Source organism: Anabrus simplex, chromosome 5 (genome assembly GCF_040414725.1).
Source record: "Anabrus simplex isolate iqAnaSimp1 chromosome 5, ASM4041472v1, whole genome shotgun sequence".
In the NCBI taxonomy this organism is placed as follows: domain Eukaryota; kingdom Metazoa; phylum Arthropoda; class Insecta; order Orthoptera; family Tettigoniidae; genus Anabrus; species Anabrus simplex.
The window spans coordinates 60578826-60606136 of NC_090269.1; the positions used below are offsets into that span (position 1 = coordinate 60578826).

Genomic DNA, 27311 nt, shown 5'->3' on the forward strand with positions numbered 1-27311 from the left:
TTACGAATTTTTTAGTCACACAGTGATACTTTGGACATACGATAAATATTGTAACGCGACCAAGAACGGAATTTTCCAACAACCGTGAGTAAAAAAAAAAAAAAAAGAGCCTTACAAATTTATAACAGTTTTTTCCTCTTGGAAACAAACAGTTCTGATATATATAAACAATGTATAAAACATCCCATTGCATATTGTGTTAAAATTTGAATTCGATCAAATAAATTGTTTTCGGAGACACAGAGGTGCCGGAATGTTGTCCCGCAAGAGTTCTTTAACGTCTCCACCTTCCGATACCACCGCCCTGAGCCAGGATCGAACCTGCCAAGGGACAGAAGGCCTGCGTTCCCGAGCCGTTGTGAGAGTCTCTTTGTCTTTACAAAGACGGATTTGAAGTCGTATGTTTTCGTATAAGTTGTAAATAATAAATGTTACAGCATCTAAATATCCATTAGTTCTATATTTCATGACTTGAGTGGAGTGTAATTAGAGTAACTACTAAGCTCAAAAATATACCACTTCATTCTCGCTCTCGGTGACGTGGCGCTTTAGCCAATAGCAACGCTGCTCACCGGAATGACCTATCTGACCTGTGAGTTATTCCAGTTACGTTGGATAACCCAATTTCCAAGAAATACAAGGACTGTAAACGACGGTTTTGTATACCTACCCGTTATGAAACTCGGAAACGGTGCTGGTAAAGAACGCAACAGCTGAGGGGCAAGGCAACTTCCCTCTGTAGGTGGGGGTAGTAGAATAACACCCACAGTATCCCCTGCCTGTCGTAAGAGGCGACTAAAGCGGGCCCCATAGGCTCTGAACTTGGGAGTCTGGGTTGGCGACCACGGAGCCCTTAGATGAGTCCTAGCTTTATTTCCATTTACTTGTGCCGGGCTCCTCACTTTCATATATCCTTCTTCTTCAAGTGATATCTTTTTTTTTTAGTTGCTTTACGTCGCACAGACACAGATAGGTCTTATGACGACGATGGGGCAGGAAAAGGCTAGGAGTGGGAAGGAAGCGGCCGTGGCCTTAATTGAATCGATTATTTCAGAAGGCAGTCAAGTGCCAAAAAATGGAAACATGAGTTATACGCACATTTTGGTGCTGAAACCAGTCAAGAAACGTCGTCCTATAATAGTCAGGCATTGTGCTGAATTTCGTATTTAGTTCAGAAACCAGTTAAGTGACACCGCTTGGTTGGTTTCTGCGATAAACTGCTGGTACCTTTCCGGTTGGCGCTGCTGTTCTGAATCCAGAATAACCAGCTGTTCATCTGTTTTTGTTGTCGTTGTGTTTCTGGAATCGCATGTTCCTAGTTTTGTGAACAACTGATTCAAAAAGTGTTTCTTTTGTTCAGTGCAGTGTTTTTTATATTCTTAGTAATATGTCTCGCCTCTGTGGTGTAGTGGTTAGTGTGATTAGCTGCCACCCCCAGAGGTCCGGGTTCGATTCCCGGCTCTGCCACGAAATATGAAAAAGTGGTACGAGGGCTGGAACGGGGTCCACTCAGCCTCGAGAGGTCAACTGAGTAGAGGTGGGTTCGATTCCCACCCCAGTCATCCTAGAAGTGGTTTTCCGTGGTTTCCCATTTCTCCTCCAGGCAAATGCCGGGATGGTACCTAACTTAAGGCCACGGCCGCTTCCTTCCCTCTTCCTTGCCTGACCCATCCAATCTTCCCATCCCTCCACAAGGCCCCTGTTGAGCATAGCAGGTGAGGCCGCATGGGCGAGGTACTGGTCATTCCCCCCAGTTTCATCCCCCGACCCAAAGTCTGAAACTCCAGGACACTGCACTTGAGGCGGTAGAGGTGGGATCCCTCGCTGAGTCCGAGGGAAAAACCGACCCTGGAGGGTAAACAGATTAAGAAGAAGAAGTGATATGTCTGAAAATTGAGAAGCGGGTGCGAATCCCACTGTCGGCAGCCCTGAAGATGGTTTTCCGTGGTTTCCCATTTTCACACCAAAAAATGCTGGGGCTGTAACTTAATTAAGACCACGGACGCTTCCTTCCAACTCCTAGGCCTTTCCTATCCCGTCGTCGCCATAAGACCTATCTGTGTCGGTGCGACGTAAAGCCACTACTGTAGCAAAAATAAATCAGAAGACGAACCTGTATCTAAAAAGGAAACGAGGAGTGGTAGACAAACAAACTCACACGCGTAATATTATTCGGAATGCAAGGGTAAAAGGAGAAGGTTATATTTCTTACTCAGACAAGGAAGTACCTGGTCTGAGCCCTACATTATTCTTTGTTATTGTTTGTTTTAGGTGCCCATCAATATCAAGAAGATACGTGAACTAAATGCCTTAAAACCTTACCTGATAGAATATGAATACTTTTATGACAGCATTTTACAATGGCCTACTACAGAGACAGAATGTGCTGTGGAGTTTGTTTATGCGGATTGATTATCTCCTGTCATGATGAGCAGGCATTGCAAATTTCATCCTTTTGTATCAGCAATACAGTCTAAACCTATTAAAATAAGTTTTTTTTTTAACAAATATGGGGTTTATGACAAAATCCCTTCAAAATTCAAGAACCATCCCATAAAAATATGTTTGCAACACTCGTTTATTTCAGAAACCAGTTAAGTGGAAATTTGTTCCGGTTTTTTTACGGCAAAGTTAATAAGCACAACATATTTTTCCTTAGTAGAAGTTTGAATCGTTGTGGTAGGTTAGAGAATCTGAAAAGGGAGATGGATAGGCTAAAGTTAGATGTAGTTGGTATAAGTGAAGTACGTTGGCAGGAAGAACAGGATTTTTGGTCAGGCGACTACCGAATTATCAACACGAAATCAAACAGGGGAAATGCAGGAGTTGGTTTAATAATGAATAAGAAAATAGGGCAGCGGGTAAGCTACTACGACCAACATAGTGAAAGAATTATTGTCGTCAAGATAGAAACCAAACCAATGCCCACCACAATAGTGCAGGTCTATATGCCTACTAGTTCAGCGGATGATGAAGAAATTGAAAGAATATATGAGGAGATAGAAGATTTAATACAATATGTAAAAGGTGATGAGAATCTAATTGTGATGGGAGACTGGAATGCAGTGGTAGGCCAAGGAAGAGAAGGTAGTACAGTAGGAGAATTTGGATTGGGACAAAGGAACGACTGTGGTGTAGTGGTTAGCGTGATTAGCTGCCACCCCCGGAGGCCCGGGTTCGATTCCCGGCTCTGCCACGAAATTTGAAAAGTGGTACGAGGGCTGGAACGGGGTCCACTCAGCCTCGGGAGGTCAAATGAGTAGAGGTGGGTTCGATTCCCACCTCAGCCATCCTGGAAGTGGTTTTCCGTGGTTTCCCACTTCCCCTCCAGGCGAATGCCAGGATGGTACCTCACATAAGGCCACGGCCGCTTCCTTCCCCCTTCCCTGTCTATCCCTTTCAATCTTCCCATCCCTCCAAAAGGCCCCTGTTCAGCATAGCAGGTGAGGCCGCCTGGGTGAGGTACTGGTCATTCTCCCCGGTTGTATCCCCGACCAATAGTCTGAAGCTCCAGGACACTGCCCTTGAGGCGGTAGAGGTGGGATCCCTCGCTGTGTCCGAGGGAAAAGCCGACCCTGGAGGGTAAACAGATGATGATGATGATGACAAAGGAACGAAAGAGGAAGTCGGCTGGTTGAATTCTGCACTGATCATAATTTAGTCCTTGCCAATACTTGGTTCAAACACCACAAACGACGGCTGCATACGTGGAGGAGACCTGGAGACACTGGAAGGTATCAAATAGACTTCATTATGATTAGGCAGAGATTCAGAAACCAGGTGTTGGATTGCAAAACTTTCCCAGGAGCAGACGTGGACTCTGACCACAACTTGTTGGTCATGAAATGCCATCTGAAATTGAAGAAATTGAAGAAAGGAAAGAATGCAAAAAGATGGGATCTAGACAAGTTGAAAGAAAAGAGTGTGAGGGATTGTTTCAAGGAACATGTTGCACAAGGACTAAATGAAAAGGCTGAAGGAAACACAATAGAGGAAGAGTGGAGAGTCATGAAAAATGAAGTCAGTAGGGCTGCTGAAGAAATGTTAGGAAGGAAGAAAAGATCAACTATCAGTGGATGACTCAGGAGATACTAGACCTGATTGATGAACGACGAAAATACAAGAATGCTAGAAATGAAGAGGGCAGAAAAGAATACAGGCGATTAAAAAATCAAGTGGATAGAAAGTGCAAGGTAGCTAAGGAAGAATGGCTGAAGGAGAAGTGCAAGGATGTCGAAGGCTGTATGGTCCTGGGGAAGGTAGATGCTGCATACAGGAAAATCAAGAACACCTTTGGAGAAAGGAAATCTAGGTGCATGAATATTAAGAGCTCAGATGGAAAGCCACTTCTAGGGAAAGAAGACAAAGCAGAAAGATGGCAGGAGCATATCCAACAGTTGTATCAAGGTAAAGATGTAAATAATTTCGTTCTGGAACATGAAGAGGCTGTTGATGCTGATGAAATGGAAGACCCAATTTTGAGGTCAGAGTTTGACAGAGCTGTGAGTGACCTAAATAGGAACAAGGCACCTGGAATTGATGATATTCCCTCTGAATTACTGACTGCCTTAGGAGAAACCAGCATGGCAAGGTTATTTCATTTAGTGTGCAAGATGTATGAGACAGGAGAAGTCCCATCCGATTTTCGGCAGAATGTTGTTATACCTATTCCCAAGAAAGCCGGTGCTGACAGGTGTGAAAACTACCGCACCATTAGTTTAGTATCTCATGCCTGCAAAATTTTAACACGTATTATTTACAGAAGAATGGAAAAACAAGTTGAAGCTGAGTTAGGAGAAGATCAATTTGGCTTCAGAAGAAATGTAGGAACACGTGAAGCAATCCTGACTTTGCGTCTGATCTTAGAGGATCGAATCAAGAAGGACAAGCCCACGTATATGGCATTTGTAGATCTAGAAAAGGCATTCGATAATGTTCATTGGACCAAGCTATTTATGATTCTGAAGATGATAGGGATCAGATACCGAGAACGAAGAATTATCTACAATCTGTATAAAAATCAGTCTGCAGTGATAAGAATCGAGGGCTTTGAGAAAGAAGCAGCAATCCAGAAAGGAGTGAGGCAAGGCTGCAGTTTGTCCCCTCTCCTTTTCAATGTTTACATAGAACAGGCAATAGAAGAAATCAAAGAGAAATTTGGAAAGGGAATCACAGTCCAAGGAGAGGAAATCAAAACCTTGAGATTTGCCGATGATATTGTTATTTTATCTGAGACTGCAGAAGATCTCGAGAAGTTGCTGAATGGTATGGATGAAGTCTTGGGTAAGGAGTAATAGATGAAAATAAATAAGTCCAAAGCAAAAGTAATGAAGTGCAGTCGAACGAAGGCAGGTGATGTAGGGAATATTAGATTAGGAAACGAAGTCTTAAAGGAAGTAGATGAATATTGTTACTTGGGTAGTAAAATAACTAACGATGGCAGAAGTAAGGAGGACATAAAATGCAGACTAGCACAAGCAAGGAAGAGCTTTCTTAAGAAAATAAATTTGCTCACTTCAAACATTGATATCGGAATTAGAAAGATGTTTTTGAAGACTTTCGTGTGGAGCGTGGCATTGTATGGAAGTTAAACATGGACGATAACTAGCTCAGAAAGAAAGAGAATAGAAACTTTTGAAATGTGGTGTTACAGAAGAATGCTGAAGGTGAGATGGATAGATCGAATCACGAATGAAGAGATACTGAATCGAATTGGCGAGAGGAGATCGATTTGGCTAAATTTGACGAGAAGAAGAGATAGAATGATAGGACACATCTTAAGACAACCAGGACTTGTTCAGTTGGTTTGTGAAGGAAGTGTAGGTGGTAAGAACGGTAGGGGTAGACCAAGGTATGAATATGACAGGCAGATTAGAGCAGATGTAGGATGCAATAGTTACGTAGAAATGAAAAGATTAGCACAGGATAGGGTGGCTTGGAGAGCTGCATCAAACCAGTCTATGGACTGATGACTCAAACAACAACAACAGATAGAAATTATTAAGAGATATAATACTTTCAAACTAAAATATTAAAACCCCTACCGTCAGGCCCCGATTTCAAGTAGTTAGCGCCCTGGGCAAACAATATTTAGCCGCCCGCCCCTCTGCTCGTTCTAAAAAATAATTAAATATTACAGTTTTCAAGATTATGCGTTTTTAATCAGCACATTATGCAAATACAGTTAATTCTCATAATTAAAGTTATCAAGCCAAATAAAGATAACAGCCAAATAAGAATGAGGCTGTTTTTATTGTTATTTAAAAAGCCGTTGGTTCAGTTTGATAATTTGTAGGTAAGTAAATAATTTTAGAAATACGACACGTTTTCTTCATAAAATTTAAATATATAGATTAAATTCAGGTTTTAAAGTTAGAATAGCTTAAGGTGTTTTATACAGTCTAATAAAATAATTGGAATAATTTGTGGAATGTAAAAGTAATTTGAGTGTAATGAATTTAAGACGTAATTCACGCAGGCCATAATTACTCGATCCGCCAGCCGCCGGCCCTCAAAAACTGGCGCCCTGGGCAAATGCCCAGTCCGCCCATTTGTAAATCGGGGCCTGCTTACCGTAACATATTGTCTGATGCTAGACAGTTTCTTTCATTTTCCCAAAAATGACAGATTTGGCGCTTGACTTGTTTCTGAAATAATCGATTCAATTAAGGTACAGCCCCAGCATTTGCTTGGTGTAAAAATGGGAAACCACGGAAAACCATCTTCAGGGCTGCCGACAGTGGGGTTCGAACCTGTTATCTCCCGAATACTGGATACTGGCCGCACTTTAGCGACTGCAGCTATCGAGCTCGGGTTTTAAGTACCTAGAACCGCCACTGCCCATATTGTAATAGGCTATAACTGAAAGAGGAACAACATATATTTATAGCAATTTATTCTTATTCTACTAAACCTTAAAATAGTTTTATGAATGTATACACACAGAGATAATACAGAAACATTAGTAGCAACTACTATTCAGTATGCGGATTCTCAACCATTACTACATCTCTTTCTGTAACGTTACGCCATTTAGCCATTCTTTTAGTGAGATATGTTGTAGCTTATTCGAACGGACGATTCACCTCCGACCTACAATTACCAATAAAAATAAGTTAATTGTTTTAGTTTGAATAGTAAACATCATTGCGTCACTAATATAACAAAGCCAATTCAATAAAGTCGGATAACACCTACCTCAGATAAGGCAGCTGTTCTAAGTTCATTCGCAATTTCATGGTGTTCTTCACCAACATATTTGTCATATTCTTCGGCGTGTTTTAAAGAATAATGTCGATGAATGTTATTTTTTTTTGCTAGTGGTTTTACGTCGCACCGACACAGATATGTCTTATGGCGACGATGGGATAGGAAAGGCCTATGAGTTGGAAGAAGCGGCCGCGGCCTTAATTAAGGTACAGCCCCAGCATTTGCCTGGTGTGAAAATGGGAAACCACGTAAAACCATCTTCAGGGCTGACGACAGTGGGATTCGAACCCACTATTTCCGGGATGCAAGCTCACAGCCGCGCACCTCTAACTGCACGGCCAGCTCGCCTAGTGTTAACATTTTTAATAAAGTTTAATGTCTTATTACAAATCAAGCATTTTGCCATTCCATTGCACTCGGTAAAAAGATACGGCATAATAAAACACGACAAAATATAACGTGCTATTGAAAGGTCATACCACAACTAGCGAGTAACAAAGTATTGTCAGTGTGTCCACTGCCGCTTGTTATGAAGTAAGGGTGAGGAAGCGACTGATAGCAGCTGAAGATCTCGCTCACCACATCCCTGCGTGGTTAAGAGCTAATCTGTCATCATCCCTCTTCAAGGACAAGGCGCTGCGGCATCTGACGAAAACTGGCTGAACTACCAGCACTAGAATTCGGCCGACACTCGTAAGTCAATAAGCAGAGCTTTATTAAAATCACGATTAAATATATAAAGAAACCCTAATTTTGAAGTATATTAAAGTAGCTCCTTAGAGAAAAATATAAACTTCGCTACGGTATAGTTTGCTTCCAATTTGAACACCATCTTGACTTAAAACAAGTTTAGGAAAACCACGGTTCAGAGCTCAATTTCATATGGAGATTCGTTATTTTAATTACCATTTTATAACTATATTTGCATTTCTTTTTGAAATGTTTTTGCACTAATGAAAAGTGTATCACAGACTACCGTGCGCTATAAAAACAAAATAATTTTACCATGTTCCGTTTCCTTATAAAAACTCTTACAAACTTTTGACCCATGTTACAACAACTACTGAGCTGGTGGCCGGCCGTTCCAGCTCCGGCCGCCTCTTAAGCCCATAACAATCATTATGTGTATTACAAAGTGTATCAACAGCCAAGCATTGCTGACGAAGTATTGTTATGCCTTCACAGTAGCAAACTAACTGGCTATGGTGGTGGTTGTCGTGTTTGTCTTTATAATATGCAAAATAATAATAATGTTATTTGTGTTTTGTTTCACTAACAACATTTATGGTTTTCTGAGACTTGAGGTGCCATAATTTTGTCCCACGGTAGTTCTTTTACGTGCTGACAATGTTGCTTAGGCTTACCTCTCTGGATCTTAAGGAAATCTAAAGAAAGATAATCCCAGAGAATTCTTCGGGTTATTGGAGCAATTTATAGCACCACACGTTTCCGTAATATGTTGACCGCATTTTAAGCAGTACAGCTGTAGTGAACGCAGAGCGTTTCCTCTACCTCGCCGCTTGGAGTACTGTAGTCACATCGGATGAAAAATATCAATGTGTGAACATCTAGAATCGCATGCAAAACTGTGTAGATTAGACTGTGGTATCACTTCAGGGGCTTTTGTGGCAAACATTTCAGTTTTCTTGTTTTAACGGTGTCACCTAACCTAACCGTATATGTATCATGAAAACATATTTCAAGCTCATGTAGAGAAAGGTAACCTCCTCGCCAAAAATTTACACAGGAATGGCCTTTCCAAAATTTTAGATAGAAATTTTACTACATGCAAGAAAACATATACAATCCTCCAAAATCATTGATGTACTCTGCCATATCTTGAAGTGTATCACATTCTTACTTAATTTCAGTATGTAACATTAAAATTAAGCGATCGTTTTTCAGCCTTTATTTTTAACAAATTAACAACTGCTATCAGCCACGTATTTACACATTTATTACCCAAAAAAATGTTCTCTTTCATTTCAAATTTTCTTTAGAGAACAGCAGTTGATGGGTATTACTAATTGACTCCAACATAACCAAATTTTTAAAGTAATGCTCTCTATTCTCACCATACCCCATAGCAATGCAGAATGTGAACATGTTTTCAGCCTTGTGTAGAGAAATAGAACAGAGTTCAGATCATCAATGCCCAATGAATCTCTCGAGTCCATTTCTATTTTGAAGACCAGGAGTTCTGGTCCTCATTATGACAAAACATCTTCTCAAGACTTTTTTTGCAAGAAGCTAAAAAGGCCACAACTAAGACTTTAAAGTCGAACTAGCGTGTGATTTGCAGTGTGTATTATATTATTCCTTGCCTGTGTTACGTTAAACAAGTTTTATTGTGTAAAGCCTTTTCAGTTATCGCATATCTGCTTAATTTATCCAAACTAATATTCACCACACCTGCTGCTGTTTAACATGGATTTCCTCTTGATTGTTATGTTCATCTACAAACCATTGGCCTATGATGTAAGCAGTTATGATTTCATTTTTCATATCCTGTTTAAAGCATGAATTATTGTATTTTGTAGCCCAAAAGAATTATTAATTTCAAGCCTGGGTATGTCGAGAACCGTTAGATAGTTTGTCGCACGTGAGTTTTACTGATAGCCTTTTTCAAAAGTTGGCAGGTATGCAAAAACCTGTGTTCTTCTTTCATTTCTAATTTTCTTTACGGAACAGTAGTTCACAGGTATTACTAATCGTCTCTGACATCGCCTTCATATGTCGACGAGAGAGTGCACAAGTGCACATAGCAAGATGCGACAAATGCTTCCTATTTCTTATTCAAATAGCGCCAACTAAACTTAACCGTATAGGCTATATACCATGAAAACATATTCAAGCACCATTAGAGAAGTGATAACATATAACATTCAGGCTAATATTTACTTGGGAATAGTCTTTCCAAAATTTAACCAGATAGGAGAAAATAGAATCAAACCTTTGAAATCAATGATGCGCTCTGCCATATCTTGAGGTGTATCTCATTCTTACTTAATTTCAGTATTAAAATTATGCAATCATTTACTTTAGCCTTTATTTTTAACAATAACAACTGCTATCGACCACATTATTTACGCACTTAGTATGAAAACATGTTCTCCATTCTCATTTTGATTTTGTTTTACGGAACAGCAGTAGGCGTGTATTAGTAACTCCAACATCGCCTTCTGAATGTCACGAGGTTGGCGTCATGTTCATTTAATGGCATGGTGAGAAAAGTATACCTTACCTAATTGATAGGTCACATTTTGTAGCAAACATTTTGGTTTTCTTATTCAAACAGCGTCACCTAACCTAACATGACCGTACAATATGTATGATGAAAACATAGTTCAAGCTCCAGTAGAGATATGATAACCTTCTCAATATTAATTTGCATGATAATAGCCTTTCGTAATAATGTTATCAGACGCGAGAAAATATAAACTAACCTCTGAAATCAATGATGCACTTTGCCATTTCTTGACGCATATCCAGTTCTTACTTAATTGCAGTATTTAGCATTAAGTGATCGTTTATTCAGCCTTTATTTATAACAAGTTAACAACTGTTATCGGACATGTTATTTTATTTACGTATTCATTACGAAAACATGTTCTCTTTCATTTCTAATTTTTTTAACGGAACATCAGTCAATGGATATTACTAATTGACTCCGACATTGCCTTCGAATGTCAACGAGAGAGCTCGCTAGTGGACATAACGAGGAAACGATACTGAAGGTGATCGATCGCATCCAACATAATCGCTGGGATGCATAAATATCGTAACAGAGAAAATCGTGCACGCTTAATCGCTCATAATAATGCATGCGTGAATGATAGGACTCTTTCTGTAACTGAAGGATAATACACGGTTTAATATAGGAATTTTGAAGGGACAGACACAAACTGTCGTTATAGCGGGGTTGTCGTTATATGCCGTACTCGCTTTAGCGGACTTCTACTGTATCCCGTTAGGGTCGAGCGAGAGTGAAACTTCAACAGACAATGACAGTGCTGATAGGGACTTAGAAATTAGTGGTGTACAGTATTCCCTTTGTAGGACTTTTTTCCTACTTAGGAGAAATTGAATCTATCAGGAGTGCGAGTTCTTCTAGATAGTGAGTAGAAATGATTTAATTTCATTTTCTCACGTTTTATCTTTTCAAGCACTGGTCTATTTTTATTTTATAGCCTTATAAACGTATTATATGTTAATGTTCATCTTATGTGAGTTATGTATGTTACTACAAAGAATAATTGATTCCGGACATGTACAGTAGAGCCTCGATAATTCATAATCGGTTAATTCAAAATCCCACCTAATTCGAAGAAGCTGTCATATCTGGAAACATGGGGTACGGTTTTGCATGTTATTTAAATTGTTTAATTCGAAATACGGATAATTCATAATTCAAAGAACAATGTCAGTTCCATTACCGAAATTCAGACTTTTAATTCAAGACTGCACTTACATTTTTTAAAAATAGTATTTTACAAAGTAATAAAATTCAAAATTTCTCTGCGTCATGATAGAACGCGTCTTCCGGAACGTGCAGGGGTAGCTTTCCGTACTGTCACTCACATTGATGTGTCTACAGTGTGCTTCATATTTGCTAAGTTCGAGTGAAATTGTAATTCTTTTGTATATACTATTTGTATTGAGCATTTTAAGTAACGCCACAATATCACATAGCAGGCAGTGTGCGGAGAAGCAGAATCCACGAACGCTGGTGATGCTGACAGTTGGCAAAAAAAGCATGGCTCATATAATCAGTTCGTACGCTCCGAACAGTATTGTCAGTGCCAATGTAACTGCATTGTTTTCTTATTTTTTAATGCCGAGCCCAAACGGGCTTATGATTTTAAAGGAGAGAAGTGCCAGGCCAGAAAATCGTACAAGGGTGGGGTCACTGTACTGTGTTATGTGTTGCAACGCAGACGGAAGCGAGAGACTTCCTCCTCTCATCATAGGGAAGTTCGAAAAGCCATGATCATGATGTTTTAAGGGCGTCAGGCGCTTTCCGTGCAAGTTCAAGGCATCTAAAAATTTAAAGAGTACAGTAATCCAAACAATAAAGCACTTGGCACAGGGGAACCAGCATAATTTTCCCTTGTCTTTGAATCAAGGTTTTTTTCCTTCATTGCGTGAGCTTATGTTTTACAGTGATTTATCCAAGTGCAGTTGAATAATGTAAATGCACCTTGTTGGATACATTTCGGAAATAGGTTTTTTTTTTTTTTTTTTTTTTTTTCATGGCATTTGAAGGGTTTATACTGTGAATCAAGGCGACAGCATGCATTAATGGGTCTTAGAATACTTTAAAATGTGGGAAGGTTTTGCATTTCTGAATATTACAAGAGAAGTGCCATAGCGGGAAATCGTACTACAAGGATAGTGAGAGACTCCTCCCCTCGTCATAGGAAAATTCGATAAGCCATGCTGTTTGAACCCCTTGAAGGTCACGGCGCAATATATTGCGTGTAGCGGTAAGTGCCGCTGTGGTTACGGTGCAATATATTGCGCGTCGGATTTTAAAGTGATATATCTTCGTAACTGTATGTCTTTGGACAACGATTGAAAAACTGATAGCTCCCGATATCTGTTGGCTATTTCTGAAGTCTTTAGGTTATTGTTATCACCACGGGGAGCGCTGGAAATGAAATGTTTTTAAGCGGATGTCGTCAGCTTTAGCAAGTCAATTGCAAACAGTTGAAAATGGCTGCGCCAAGTCGAGCTGACTTGGTTACAAGCGACGATACAGTTCATGAAATTCTTATGAATGATGAAAGTGATTGTTCAATATTTGAAGACAGTGACAAAGACGATGTAGGAGCTATATCTGGAAATAATTCAAGTGGTGAAGACTTAAATGAAAGTGAGGATGAGGTCTTACAGCCGCCACGTCCGAAGCAAACGAAGGTAAATAAAGCGCCTAGTAATCACAGAGTTTGGGAAGACGAGACTATAACTGACCAATTCATGCCAACTGCTTTTAACTTTGATGACAGGAATTCAGGATGTTTCACTGACGAAACATTCTTCAGAAACTGACATTTTCAAAAAAGTGTTCCCAGTGACATTAGTGCAGAAAATAGCTGCAGAAACTAATTTATATCATTCACAATTTATGAATAGGAAGACCAGCATTTCACACCAAGCCCAAGCACAGAAATGGAATGATGTCACGGTTGATGAAATGTATCTGTTTGCTTATGGGCCATGTAAACAAGCATAAAATAGATGAGTTATGGTCTACAGATCCTCTTATTCACACACCCATCTTTTCCCAGTTGATGTCTTATAACCGCTACAAAGCAATCCTACAGTTTCTTCACTTCAAGGTGATCGACTGTACAAACTTAGGCCTGTTAAGGAACATAAAAAACAGACTTTCCCATCTCTTTTCCATCCATTTCAAGATGTCTGTATTGATGAAAGTCTTGTTTTGTTCAAGGGCCGGTTGTCTTTCAAACAATACATACCTTCAAAACGGAACAGATTTGGCCTGAAATTATTTGTGTTATGTGACTGTGCTACCGGGTATATCTTAGATATGATCTTGTATACTGGAGTTACTTATTTATTTAGCGTATGATGAATACAATATTATTTACAATATATACAACTACCATCTCAAGCTCGTAACTAAAGTTCCATGTCAAAATTTACTATAGAACTATTGATTGCAGCCTTGCGTTTTCTTCAACAGTAGTTATGACAATGTTGAATCCGTATTTGAATATGGGCCATACATACTCTATATATTGACAATTATTACACAAGCTCAGAGCTATTTGAGACCCTACACTCCCAAAAGCACATGCTTGTGGAACAGTAAGGAAAAATCGATAAGGTCTGCCAACTGCTTCTAGAAAACTGAAACGAATGCATCCAGTTAGCGAGCGTGGTGATGGCTCTCTCCCAAACTTGTGTCATCGTCATTGCACTTCACACTTGTCTTCTACTTAAGCTCTTCCATTAACACGTTCCCTGCGGCAGTGATTTTCGATGACTTAATGTTACGTCGTATCGGCCCACCGGTGACCCGATGCTGCCTTTAGATATTATCGGTTCGGGTCACCGATGACCTGACGAATTTGACTTTGTTTACTCCCTAGTATGACATCCTAAACCATGCATGTGCACTTGTTGTGTGCGTTATTGTTGAGGAGACATTGCAGCGTATTTACCTGTGCCACAGTGTTCCGATTCAACAATTGTGTGAAACAGAAATGACCCCGGAAATAATTGGGTCACCGGTGGGCCGATCAGAACTAGCAGTATGCCTCGATCCTTTACTTCCATTGGAACAATATGTTGTCGATTAGTTAACGGAAATTCGTAACTAGGACGTAGTTACTCACTTCGCAATTCTGAGAAGTTCGCACCGACGGATAAGAGTAACATATTTCGGGGCACATGGTGGCCCGAACCGCACGGAACGTGATATAAGCCTACCCCAGTGCTGTCCTAACCCTCTTTCTTTTCCGTGCCACCGGTGTGTCAGAATGTGAAAGCTCCATACCTAAAAAGGACGTGAAATTGCTTGTAAATATTATATTCGGAAGATAACAAATATATCAATAGCTACTCCAGTAACCTCTATAGGCAATGTAGAAAGCAGATATCAGAAGGGTTACTCCTTAAACAACAATCTACCATCTGCGGGAAGCAACACTCTAGGCTTCATTCACCGTAACCGCGCTAAGCGATTCCCGCGTAAAAATATAGGTCAGACAACAATCGGGACTCAGGGTGACCCGAAGCGATATGAATGGAAGATGAAAAAAACTTCCTTCGGGTCACCGGTGGGCCGATCAAAACTAGCAGTATGCCTCGATCCTTTACTTCAATTGGAACACTAGGTTGCCATTAGTTAACGTAAATTCGTAACTAGGACGTAGTTACTTACTTCGCAATTCTGGGAAGTTCGCACCGACGGAGAAGAGTAACATGTTTCGGGGCACATGGTGACCCGAACCGCACGGAACGTGTTAAGCGAGCCTGCACCATTTTGTTCGCTCTCCTGATAGCCACATGATAGTGTAGCGACTGTAGCTTACTTTGCCGCCATAATTCGATTTGAATTTAAAAAACTTGCATGGATAACTGCTTCAGAAATGTGTGCATATATTTATTTTTTTGGACCCCTCTATATAGATATTAATTATGACAAACTGATTAACCCCTCGAGATAACTTTCAAAGGAGAAAATTTTTATAATTGGAATTGGGGATGAGCCACTGCTCTACTCCATTAATGGTGGATGGTACTGAAAAATTGATGCTCTCCCACCACAGGTAAACTCAATATACTAAATACTGTCTTGTCCCACCACCACAGTATTTCAAGATTGAGTGAAAGGCATTGATGTGGAGATGGTTCCAGCTGTTTGACAGGTATTCAGCCCCTTTCTCATGCACCAATCTTGGAAATGTGACTAACATTCTATTTCTGCCAACTAGACCAATGGCCACTAGCTTCATCTATATATTTGAAGTAAGAGTTTTGTCTGTACTTACATCTGCTTTATTGCCTTTTTGATAGAGAGAATGTACCAGGTGTCCACAATTTAAGTTATGGTATTCTGCACAGTACCCCAGCACGGGCTGTAATGATCATAGGAGTCTGAAATTTCCTAGATATGCTAACTAAGCAATGTGCTCACATATTATGCCACAAAAATTATTAGTTCCAATATTTGCCACCAGGCAAAAATATGGTACTGTAAGCGGTCAGAGCATGCAGTATTCTGAAACTCTGACGTCAAAATGTTCTTGCGGTAGAATTGCGTTGTGTCAGTTCCTTAGTTGTTGCTTGGTGATGGATGTTGATTCCTTTTGTGAAGTGAATCTTCGTTGTAACGTAAGAAACTTGAACTTTTCCGTGTGAAATGTAATGCCTGTTAGGAAGAGAAACCATGCACTACTACTAGTGAAGTTGTTTTATCAGAATGGCAGCAGTAGTAATGCTGCATTGCGGGAATTTTGCCGACAGAAGCAGCTGGGAAGAGGTCCCATGACAAGTAATGAGCTGAAGTAAATGGTTAAGAAATTCGAGGAAACAGGTGAATTCGGTGTCGCTGTCACACCAGGGAGAGGACGGTGGCCCATCCCCATGGATGTTGTTGAGGAAGTTGCTATAGCTGTAGCAGACCATGCAGTACACTCTTCCAATTCTGTAACCAGTGCTTGAACTGTGTCACGTGAATTGTCGCTACCTTGGTCAACCGTTCGCAAGATTTTGCAGCGCATTTTACACTGGTATCCCTACAAACTTCATACTGTTCACAAATTGAAACCCCAAGATGTTTCAGAATGCCATAACTTTGCCCTTTGGTTTCTGGCGCGCTTAAAATAGCAGCTGTGATGAACAGTGTCAAAACGAAACCGAATGATTGTTGTGAAGTTGAATCTTGTAAGTTTTTGTCAGGTCCTATTAAACCTGGCCTTGTGATCATTGTTCCTTGTTGATAATAGCTGGCCATACACGGAAAGATTTTTTCACAGGCCTCGCTTTGGGGCCAGATCCGACAGACTGCTTGCCAGGCGTGACCTTCAGAGACCCGGCCTGCTGCTCGCCATCAACTGTGACATCAAGCCTGTCGTGTTGTGCAACATAATCTGTCAACATTCCAGACCCTCCCGTTAATTGGAATGATTCCTTTGTTCTATGGAGGCCAAGCCTCATCTGCTGGCCTTTCAAACTAATTTGAAATCCTTGCCGGCCGTACTTAGAACTGTGCGATGGACATCGAAGCAAACAGTGTCCAGAGGGAAAAAAAATGATGTTGCGGCTGTTGGAATGTGCATTTCTCTACATGTTAAATCATGCAAACAGAAATGGATGAAATCATGGATAGGAGAGCGAGACAGCTTTAGTCACATGAGTCTGATACAACACCGGACGAATACAAGAATTATTTGCGAATGGACCACAGCGATCATGATATGCTGTTAGGTAAGCATGTATGGATTTTTTTCGTTATTATGTTAAATATTTGATCTGTCTCAGTCTCATCCTTGGCTTTGACAATATGAAAGTGACTGAGGTATGAGCGATGCTAGTAATACCATTCCTTATGCAGCCAGTCCCTGTTATGAATGGTATGAAATCACTCATAGGGACAGCTGGTGCATGCATTTCGGTGGGCTTGGCAGAGTGATATGCGAGCAACTTCTGGATCGGCAAGAAAAGCAACGGGAAACTACCTCACTCCTCATTTCCTTAGTACGCTTCTTCAGTGATACCTAGGTCATCTATGATAGCTGTTAGCATAGCTGTGGAGGATCAAACCAGCCTTCGGGCTGAGTACCAAACATACACATCACATACATAATGACTTGTTTTGCGTAGCTATTACTGGTGAACAGTCTAGTTGAAAGCGTATTTACTGTAGATATTATAGCTTCTAAGCTGAAGGAGGAAAGGCCGCTCTTTGCACATATTAATAAATTTCTCTAGCAGTGCCTTTGTCCACTCCATGCTTTCCTTACAAGAGGCTTGATTTGTGAGGCAAGGTCCTTCCGTTGAGGCGCGGACAACAGATCTCGCCTGTAGCAGATAACGCTTCGAACTGATCTCGCTCTCTAACGAGTAGTCCTAGCCTGTTGGAATGCGTCACAAAAGGCCTCGTCTGTCACATTTCCTTTCCGTGTATGGCCAGCTAATGTCAGTGTGCTGTGCACTATGTGTATGTCATTAGTCTTTTGTTAATAACGTAATTAATTCAGTTGTATGTTTAGTGTCATTGAAGATTTGTATTCATGTCATTTTGTGTTGGTGTTATATTTTTAATTTCACGTTTTGTGTTTTTTCCTTTCGTGTGATGCACATATTTTGTTGTTTTCACATGTTAAAGCCTTGTGATCCTAGAAAACTGTGAGAAAGAGAACTTGCTGTATTGTGATTATTCAAAGCCAGAAAGGAACCTGGTTGCAGCAATCAAGAGATTGTTTAGCTTGGAGAAGCAGCATCTGTTTCTGGTACTAGTTCTCTTGATTAACAGAATACTGCTGTATCTGCAGGCTTTAGTAAAAATGCTATTTTAGTGCACTAATTTCACCTTGACAAAATTATTTTTGATTAATGGGTTGTGTAGCTCAGGCGGTAGAGCACTGGCCTTCCGAGCTCTAGTTGGCAAGTTTGCTCCCAGCTCAGTCCAGTGGTATTTGAAGGGTTTTGTAAATACATCAGGCTTGCATCAGTAGATTTACTGGCAAATGTAAGAACTCTTGCAGAACAAAATTCTGGAACCTTGGCATCTCCAAACCATCAGAGTACAACAGTTAATGGGACGTAAAACCAGTAACATTACTATTTATTTTCAATTGTTCACATTAGGTTGTAATGGTAAATAATAATACTTAAGCAAGGCCAAATGTCATATGTGATAAATTTCATTGTGCCCTGTATTGACTAATGATCACTAACAAAGGGGGGGGAAGGAAGCTCCAGCTAACTGGTATTGAATAAGTGACCTTCCTTTCCCCCTCTTTGTTAGTAAGGCCAGATGTTTTTGGTTTACCTATTGATGACTTGGTTCTTCGTAGATAAAAATCCTGAAATAAGCTGCCCAAATAAAAAATTGCGTATCATACGGATCTTTTATAGATATCCCTTAAATCTGATTGTAATTATTTATTATATTTCATTAAATGAATATGAGATTGATTTATCTGAAATATCTTTACGTACCCCAGTTTACCCAACCCTGTAGAGAAACGGGACAAGGGTTGCACAATCATCAACATCTTTATGTACCCCAGTTGAAGTATTTTTGGTTAATGATATTGATTACTACATTTGTAATTTTTTTTTTTATTTCAATCGATCATATATTATGTAAGTACGGTTTTGTGAAAACTTTCAGCATGTATTTTGTTCTTGCAGCAGAAGAACTCCAACAAGTCTGCAACACCAGTAACACAGGGTGGGGAAGGGAAGCGAAAACGAGTCAATATGCCGTCTCGTAAGAGTGGGGGAGAACCACGCCCATCAGACAGTGGACCAACATCACCGAACAAGGCTGAAGTGGTGGTCAGTCGTTCAGGCCGGAAGATAAAACCTAAGAAGTTTGCTGATGAAGATTCATTTGATGCTAGTCCTCCAGAGACTGCTGGTAAGTACATGAACTTGTTTAGCTTTCAACCACACTTACAAAACATTTGTAACTTCATCCCAGATGGTTATTAAATATGTTATTGTGATATTATTTTAGCTATTGTTGCCGAGTCCACTCTTAGCTGAAATGCAAGTAGTTTTGAAGGGCTTTTGCCCGAATGGGTTTTAAGAATTTGTCTAGTGTACTAATGGTTGATTTAAAAATGGTATTCAAATCATATAGAGAGTGTGTAATACCGAGGCTGTACCTTAATTAAGGCCACGGCCGCTTCCTTCCACTTCCTAGGCCTTTCCTATCCCATCGTCGCCAAAGACCTATCTGTGTCGGTGCGACATGAAACAAATAGCATATAGAGAGATAGAACATGAAAAGGAATACATAATAGGATGAATATAATGATGAAAGGTCAGTGTGAGAAGAGGGAGTAGAAAAAGGAGACAAAACAAACACAAAACGCAGGACAAAGGCAATTTCTGCTTCTTCATAGAGTGCCATAATGATAGTTTGCCGAAGTGAAGTTTTTTTCTTTGATAGTTTTTTCCGAATGTTTATGATTAAGGCTGCATTTACAAGCACAGTGTGGGTCAAAGCATGCAACCTATTAAAAAATTAAGAGACTTAACTTGGCATTGGGGGATTACTGCTACTTTGTCTTTGAGCCATTTTCTAACACACCACACTGTTCAGTGCACGAATCAGTGACCGTTGTGAGAATACCAGAACCAAAATGGGAATGTTTGCAGATAATGTCATATGGAATGTATCTTAGTCTAAAACAGTGCCAGAAAATAAAACTGTGTCTAAAACAAGCAGCATTGTCTAGAAATCCTAGACTAGTGGACATAGGAAAACACTGATGGATTGCTATTGAATGTATATACAGTGAAACCTCGTTAATTCAAAGCCATTGGGGCGCAAAAATCAGACTTTGAATTATGTGATTTTGAATTAACCACCTATCCGTAGTTGAGATGTGCCAACCCTTGCCGCGTCACAAAATATTCTTAAGACCTGTTACTGCATGCATTTAACCTTGATACACAGTTTAAACCTCCTCCTTTTTTTTTTTTTTTTTTTTTTTTTTTTTTTTTTTTTTTCCAACCAGGTGCATTTACAGTATTCAAATAATGCACTTGGACAACTCATTGACAAACATAACCTCACGCAACGAAAGAAAAAAAAGCATGATTCAAAGACGAGAAGAAATCTATGCTGACTCCCCTGTGCAAGTCATTTATTCATTGAATTACTGTACTGTATACATTTTAGATGTCCTGTACTTGCATGGAAGTACGTACCCGATGTCCTCAAGACATCGTGGCTTATCGAACTTTTCTATGACGAGGGGAGAAAGTCTCTCGCTTCAGTGTGCATTACAAGTTTATAACACAGTACAGTGATTCTATCCTTGTACGATTTCCCACTATGGTTCTTCTCTCAAAATTCTTCTCGTAATTGCCACGTCACAAAGTATTCCTAAGACCCATTCATGCATGCAATCACCTTGATTCACAGTTTAAAACTTTCATATGCCTTAAAAAGCTATTTCCAAAAAGTATCCAACAAGTTGCATTTACATTATTCTAATAATTCACTTGGATAAATCACTGGCAAACATAACCTTACACAACGAAAGAAAAACACAAACGATTCAAAGACTAGGACAAATTATGCTGGCTCCGTTGTGCAAATGGTTTATTTTTTGGTTTACTGTATTGTTTGCATTTTTTTAGATGCCTTGTATTAGCACGGAAGTGCCCGACGCCCTTAAAACATCATAGCTTGTCGAACTTTGCTATGACGAGGAAAGAAAGTATCTCGCTTCCATGTGCATTGCAACACAGTACAATGACCCCCACCCTTGTACGATATCCTGGCTGGCACTGTCTCCTTTAAAACCAAGTCCATTTGGGCTTGGCATTTTAAAAAAAAATCAGTTTCATTGGCATTTACAATTTGTTCGGAGCGTATGAACTGATTATGTGCACGCTTTTTCGCCAACTGTCAGCATCGCCAGTGTTCGCGAATTCTACTTCTCCGCTCACTGCCTGCTATGTGATATTGTGGCGTTCCATAAAACGCTGAATACAAATGAATTATTATTTTAATCGAAGTTAGCAATTATGAAGCATATTGCAGACGCACCGAAGTTAGTGAATGTACGGAAAACTACCCCGGCAGGTTCTGAAAGACGCATTCTATCATGACCTGGATTCATTTTGAATTTAAATTATTCTGAAAAGTATTAACTTTTTTAAATGTTGAGACAGTTGTGAATTAAAAGTCTCAATTTCGGTAATGGAGACCGACACTTTTCTTCGAATTACGAATTATAATATTTCGAATTAAACGGTTTAATAACATGGAAAACCGTACCTCATGTTTCCAGGACCGGGAGCTGCTTCGAATTAGGCGGGATTTTGAATTAACCGATTTCGAATGATCGAGGTTCTACTGTATCCAGAACAAAACTGGATTATCCTAGACTGCTCTCTCATTACAATATATTCATAGGGGACAATGCAACCAACCAGTTTTGATGAAGAAATTTTAGTTGTACCCATCACATTCTTCTACATGCTACTTCTCGGCCATTGGCCATTGAAAATCTCTTTCTTGAAAATTCCAAATTTACTTTTCAAATATAAATGAAATGGAGTAAATAGAACCACATTTCGATAGCTGTAAAATTAGCGAGGACGGTGTCAAATAGGCTTCATGTAGTTGAGCATATTGCATTTTAGAACCATTTCCTCTTAGCCAGCTCTGTTATTTTTTTTCCTCCCATGAAAGCATTTTAACATAATTTGGTCATTATTAAAAATATGGCATTTTATATAATAGCAACTTGTACATTAGTCATACATTTGTGCCGTGTTCAGGAAGATAAACTGAACTGATTATCACTAGGTAGACTCGTTGACAAGCTGTAAGTGGATCCTACCCCGCCGGACATGGCAAGTACTGATATCTAGAATTTTACATATAACAGTATTGCCGTTTCCCCACTTTGCTAATACTATTTCCTGCTCTGCACCATTAGTTCTTCTCAGTCTCAGTTTGATTGTGATGGAACAGGTCTGTGGTCCATAGCAAGATAAAGTGTTGTATTGTTACTACTTGACCTTATCAATGCTAAGTCAAGTTTGAGGAAGATCAAAAATGGTTCCAGTTTTTCCATGTAATGTTGCTGTGCTTTGGTTCTCTAGCAGCGATGAAATATCTATGTCTGCTGGTGTGAACACGGTAGCAAAAAAAAGAATTTGCTGCACTGAATGAGCCTAGACCACTTGGCATTCACAAAATTGAGCAAGCTTTTGTTGATATTGACTTTAATAGATTCTAGATTGTGAAAGTTATAATGAATATATAGTTGGTAATGAAATGGCGTATGGCTTTTAGTGCCGGAAGTGTCTGAGGACAAGTTTGGCTCGCCAGATGCAGGTCTTTTTATTTGACGTCTGTAGGCGACCTGCGCGTCGTGATGAGATTGAAATGATGATGAAGACAATGCATACACCCAGCCCTCATGCCAGCGAAATTAACCAATTATGGTTAAAATTCCCGGCCCTGCCGGAATTCGAACCAGGACCCCTGTGACCAAAGAATAGCATGCTAACCATTTAGCCATGTAGCCGGACATATAGTTGCAGATCTTAAGATACAAAGTGCTGGTGAAGACTCATGCAGTGACACCAATGAAGATTTTGATTCCCTTAGGAGACTTGAAATGTTTGAATGAGTAAATTCGCGATTCGAATATAAATGATCTGTTGTTGGTGCAACCTTACCAATTAGTAAACCAAACATTCAAAAGAAAAGCACAAACATCAAGAAGAAAACAAGCACAATACTTACCGAAAGACAGTAGCATAAAATATGAAGCGTGGAAGGCAAAGCGAGAATAAAAAAACCAGGATCTTACATAACTTTGACAGGTTGCCAGGTAAATACTGCTAGCTACTAAATGACACACCAGATAAATTTGAAATGAAGAAAATTTACTAAGCAAATGTAATTTGAAAATGGTATAAAATAAGAACAATAAAAAATATATAAAATTCTTTTTCTGAAATTTAAAAATGCAATCAAGCTAGACGAGGAAAACAGTATTTTAAAATAAAGTAGAAATTAAGGAAAAATGAAGCTCCCATTAACATAGGCTTCCGCCGAAATTAAGGTTTGAAAATTCATTAATAACTCATTACCTTACATACAGAAAATGATATTATTAAAAAATTGGTTGCAACCGATATGCGGGCCCGCGATATAAAAACACTTTAAAACTGAAATTTGCTACACTACAAAATTCTAAGTTACAAGACGCACATAAGGACACACGAAAAAGAAGAAAATTTAGTGGCTCCAACCGCGAATAAACATTACACTAAAGAAACAAGCTAGATGAAAACACAATAAAATAACAGTGCACAGCAATCCGAACAAAATGAAGTATATTAAAGGAAATTTACAATTAACGGTGCACTCATAAAAATAATAAAGGACACCGAAAACCAAACAGAAGCTACCCGTTACCCACGCGAAGCCAAGATCCCCTAATAATCATCAAAGCCACCCAAAATATTAACGTATCATCAGATAAGATAAGAAGGGGTGACATGACGTAATAAAGACAAAAGCAAGGAACCCAAACAATGGGAGAAAAGATAATAAGACAACGAAAGAAAAGTCCCATTATGAAACTTAATTTCGACCAGCAAATTTCAATTTTAAGATTTTAAGTTATTAAAATAATAATAATAATAATTATCATTTATCCAAGAGGTGATAGTGCCAGTTTACATTAGCCTTACTTAATTAAATCACCAGCGATTTACATACTTTAGAACAGAGGGGGCCGTGGAATGCGCTACGATGCGAATATGAGGTGTCCTTAATTGAGGCCCGTAACAATGCGATAATCATTACATACAGATAACCAGCCACGAAGGCAATAGGACAAAATTAGACAGCAATATCAACCAAACAGGACAACACTAAGGTAGAAAACACGCACCGAAATGAATTACCAAAAAAAATAAAAGTAATAATAATAATAATAATAATAATAATAATAATAATAATAATAATAATAATAATCGCCATCATAATGAATATCAAGAAACACAGTTGGCAAAAATGCACCCCGACAAAAACGTAAGATAAAATCACTTACACAAAATATCACCTCATAGATGCATAACTAGCGATCCTCGAGCTCCCTACATTACATTAAATTTTCTTTTTCAAATGCATTCACTTCAAATATATATCAAATTTTGCTTACAAGGTTAACCAATACCAAAATAGTCGTTTATAATGTTGCTCATGTCCAAGATGAAATTACTCACATAGGTGCCTGAACGACTGGGATCCCTTCAATAAATTATAATTTTCAGTACTTACTTGGAGTAAAGATATCCAAACTTACAAGACACTTGAAACTTTAAATTCCGATAACGGATAACTCACTGCACCAAGTTTACATGTTACATTAAGAACAAAAAAGGGTTGGAGCACACTGGATAACTTTGAAGGAATAATAGGGCCTAGCCCTCACATGACTCCTTAACCGCCGGAGTCAAGCTCCATTATAATAGCTTTCCCTTTTCGCCAGGCCGTCTGCTTGGGAACTCCATACAACACAGCCATCTTGGAGAGTAACGGCAAGCTGACTACAGCCGACTACTGAGCTCACACCGAGCTACCCGAGAGGCAGTCCCATAATTCAATGCGTGCACCGCGAAAATGCGCAGAAGTTACAACTGATAATTCGGCGCACTACAGAGTTCAGTCAAATGCCTGACAATAATGGATAGATAACTTGAATTAAATTGGTCTGGTAACTTCCACAGTTAGGAAACAGTTCCAACAATGACCGATAATACAGATAACGGCTGGATACACAAGTCGACATGACAGATGAATAAATAAATACACTTAGATGCTTTGATGTAATAATTCAGTTATGTCCAGTAAATATTAGTTCCCATTTTCACATTACAGTTCTCCCCTCCCGAAGCCAAAACACAGGGGAGACGCAAGTCCAAAACAATGGATAGCATGCCAATGGTATAATTTCAATGTCCAAACAAATCTTCATACGTTGGATACAGGAAGAGAGACACCAATTTTTTTTCCAGGTTCAAATAACAAGGAATGGTCTTACTTGGTTGCAGGAATGTTGACCTTCACACAATACTAGCAGACTACATGTTGAGTGTGAACAGAATGGGATGCAACGTGGCCAGCGTCTCATCACACACCACACAAGTTGACAGTACATGACACAGAGTAGGATTATCATACCAGTACAGAGCGTAGTAGGCAACCATAGGTATCATACATTCTTGCTCTCTTAAGGTAGTTGCATGGTTGGAAAAGCGCGCGCAACACAAACGGCAACATAATATGTCGGAGCACAGAATAATGTTCTAAAGACCGTAAATAATTTTGCAGGTCGAAATACACAACACAGGCATTAATGGCGTCGTGGCATGGCACATAACTAATCACTCGAACAGCCGAAACGAAGTAGCACTCGAAAATGTCTGATGGAGGATACCGTTGAAAATTTAGATGTATAAGTTTTGATGTCACTTGAAGTTTATAATCATAATAATTTACATAGTCTGTCATCGATAGTAATATCTGACAATGTATCTTGCGTGTGAGTAAGTTACATAATTTTGAAGAAAATAATAAACGCTATTTTTAAGGAATTCAGTTTACATGACCATAAATATGTTTACAAAATTTTGATGATTAAGTAGGCTTAATTTGACTCAAGTGTACACGTCTAATGCGTTTGGCAATAGGGTCGTTAACTAACAAGGATACTGGAGTTAAGAACTCTAATACCGTACAAGGACCGTGATAACGAGCTGCTAATTTAGCAGAAAATTTATTTACAGCTTTACTACTAGGATAAGACTTGACAAAAACAGTGTCACCCACAGATAGATTGGTAGGCCTGCGTCCTTTGTCATACTTCTTTTGCACATTATCATAGGAAACAACAAGTTTTGCTCTAGCTCTGTTCCACATTTTACGAATCTCCTCCGGATCTGGATCATCAGGGAGGAGGGAATCAATGTTAAGCACATTAGAAATGGGGGAAAATGGGGTAAATCCAAGCATTAAAGACATGGGTGTTTGGCCATGAGACTCGTGAACAGATGAATTAAACGCATAAGTAAGCCAATGAATACAAGAATCCCATTTAGATTGTTGGTTATGATGGTATGCAATGAGGGCAGCACGTAAGTTGCGGTTAACTCTTTCAGCAAAACTGGGGTTGGGATAGTAAGGAGTAGTGGTGACGTGAGATATCGAGAGATCAAAACAGAACTTCCTAAACAGGTTACATGCAAAGGATCTAGCATTGTCAGACACAATAAACTTAGGAGGACCAAATACAGAAAAGATCGAATTGAGACAAGATATAGTGGTCTGAGCATCCATCTTTCTCGTCGGGAAAATCCAAGTAAAACGGGTAAAACCGTCAACACACACTAGTGCAAATCGATTTCCTTTAGAGCTTAATGGGAACGCTCCGACATAATCAATGAACAGTCTCTCCATTGGTTTAGTAGGGTGAGATGAGGACAACAACCCAACACGGGTATTCAAACTAGGTTTACTTATACTGCACAGTCTACAAGCTTTGACCATTTCCCTAATGTGAAAATCCATATTCTTCCATATGAAATGCGTTCGTATCTTTTGTCGAGTTTTGAAAACACCTAAATGTCCTCCCATGGGGGAGTCATGGTAATACTTAAAGATTTCAGGGATGAGGATTTGAGGACACACAATTTTGTACTTATTGTCATGTCTGGCCTTGCAACATAGGACATTGTTAACAAGCTTATAAGGTTTAACAACATTACCATCTTCAAGTTGTTTAACAATAGAACTAATTTCAGGATCACTAGCTTGCAATTTTGACATATCATGGAACAGCAACGGAGAGTCA

At 39.4% G+C, this 27311-nt stretch overlaps 1 protein-coding gene across 9 annotated transcripts in view; it reads left to right on the forward strand.

Annotated features, from left to right (window-relative positions):
- Nucleotides 1-27311, forward strand: part of LOC136873746 (PC4 and SFRS1-interacting protein) — a 334787-nt gene that overhangs the window by 104960 nt on the left and 202516 nt on the right. For all 9 annotated transcript variants that reach the window (XR_010860165.2, XR_010860166.2, XM_067146927.2 and 6 more), the window contains exon 6: nucleotides 19102-19330. Coding sequence is in view for 7 of the 9 variants with exons in the window: in XM_067146927.2 (XP_067003028.2) it covers nucleotides 19102-19330 (229 nt within the window). In the remaining 2 variants the exon portion in view is untranslated. The remainder of the gene's footprint in view (nucleotides 1-19101; nucleotides 19331-27311) is intronic.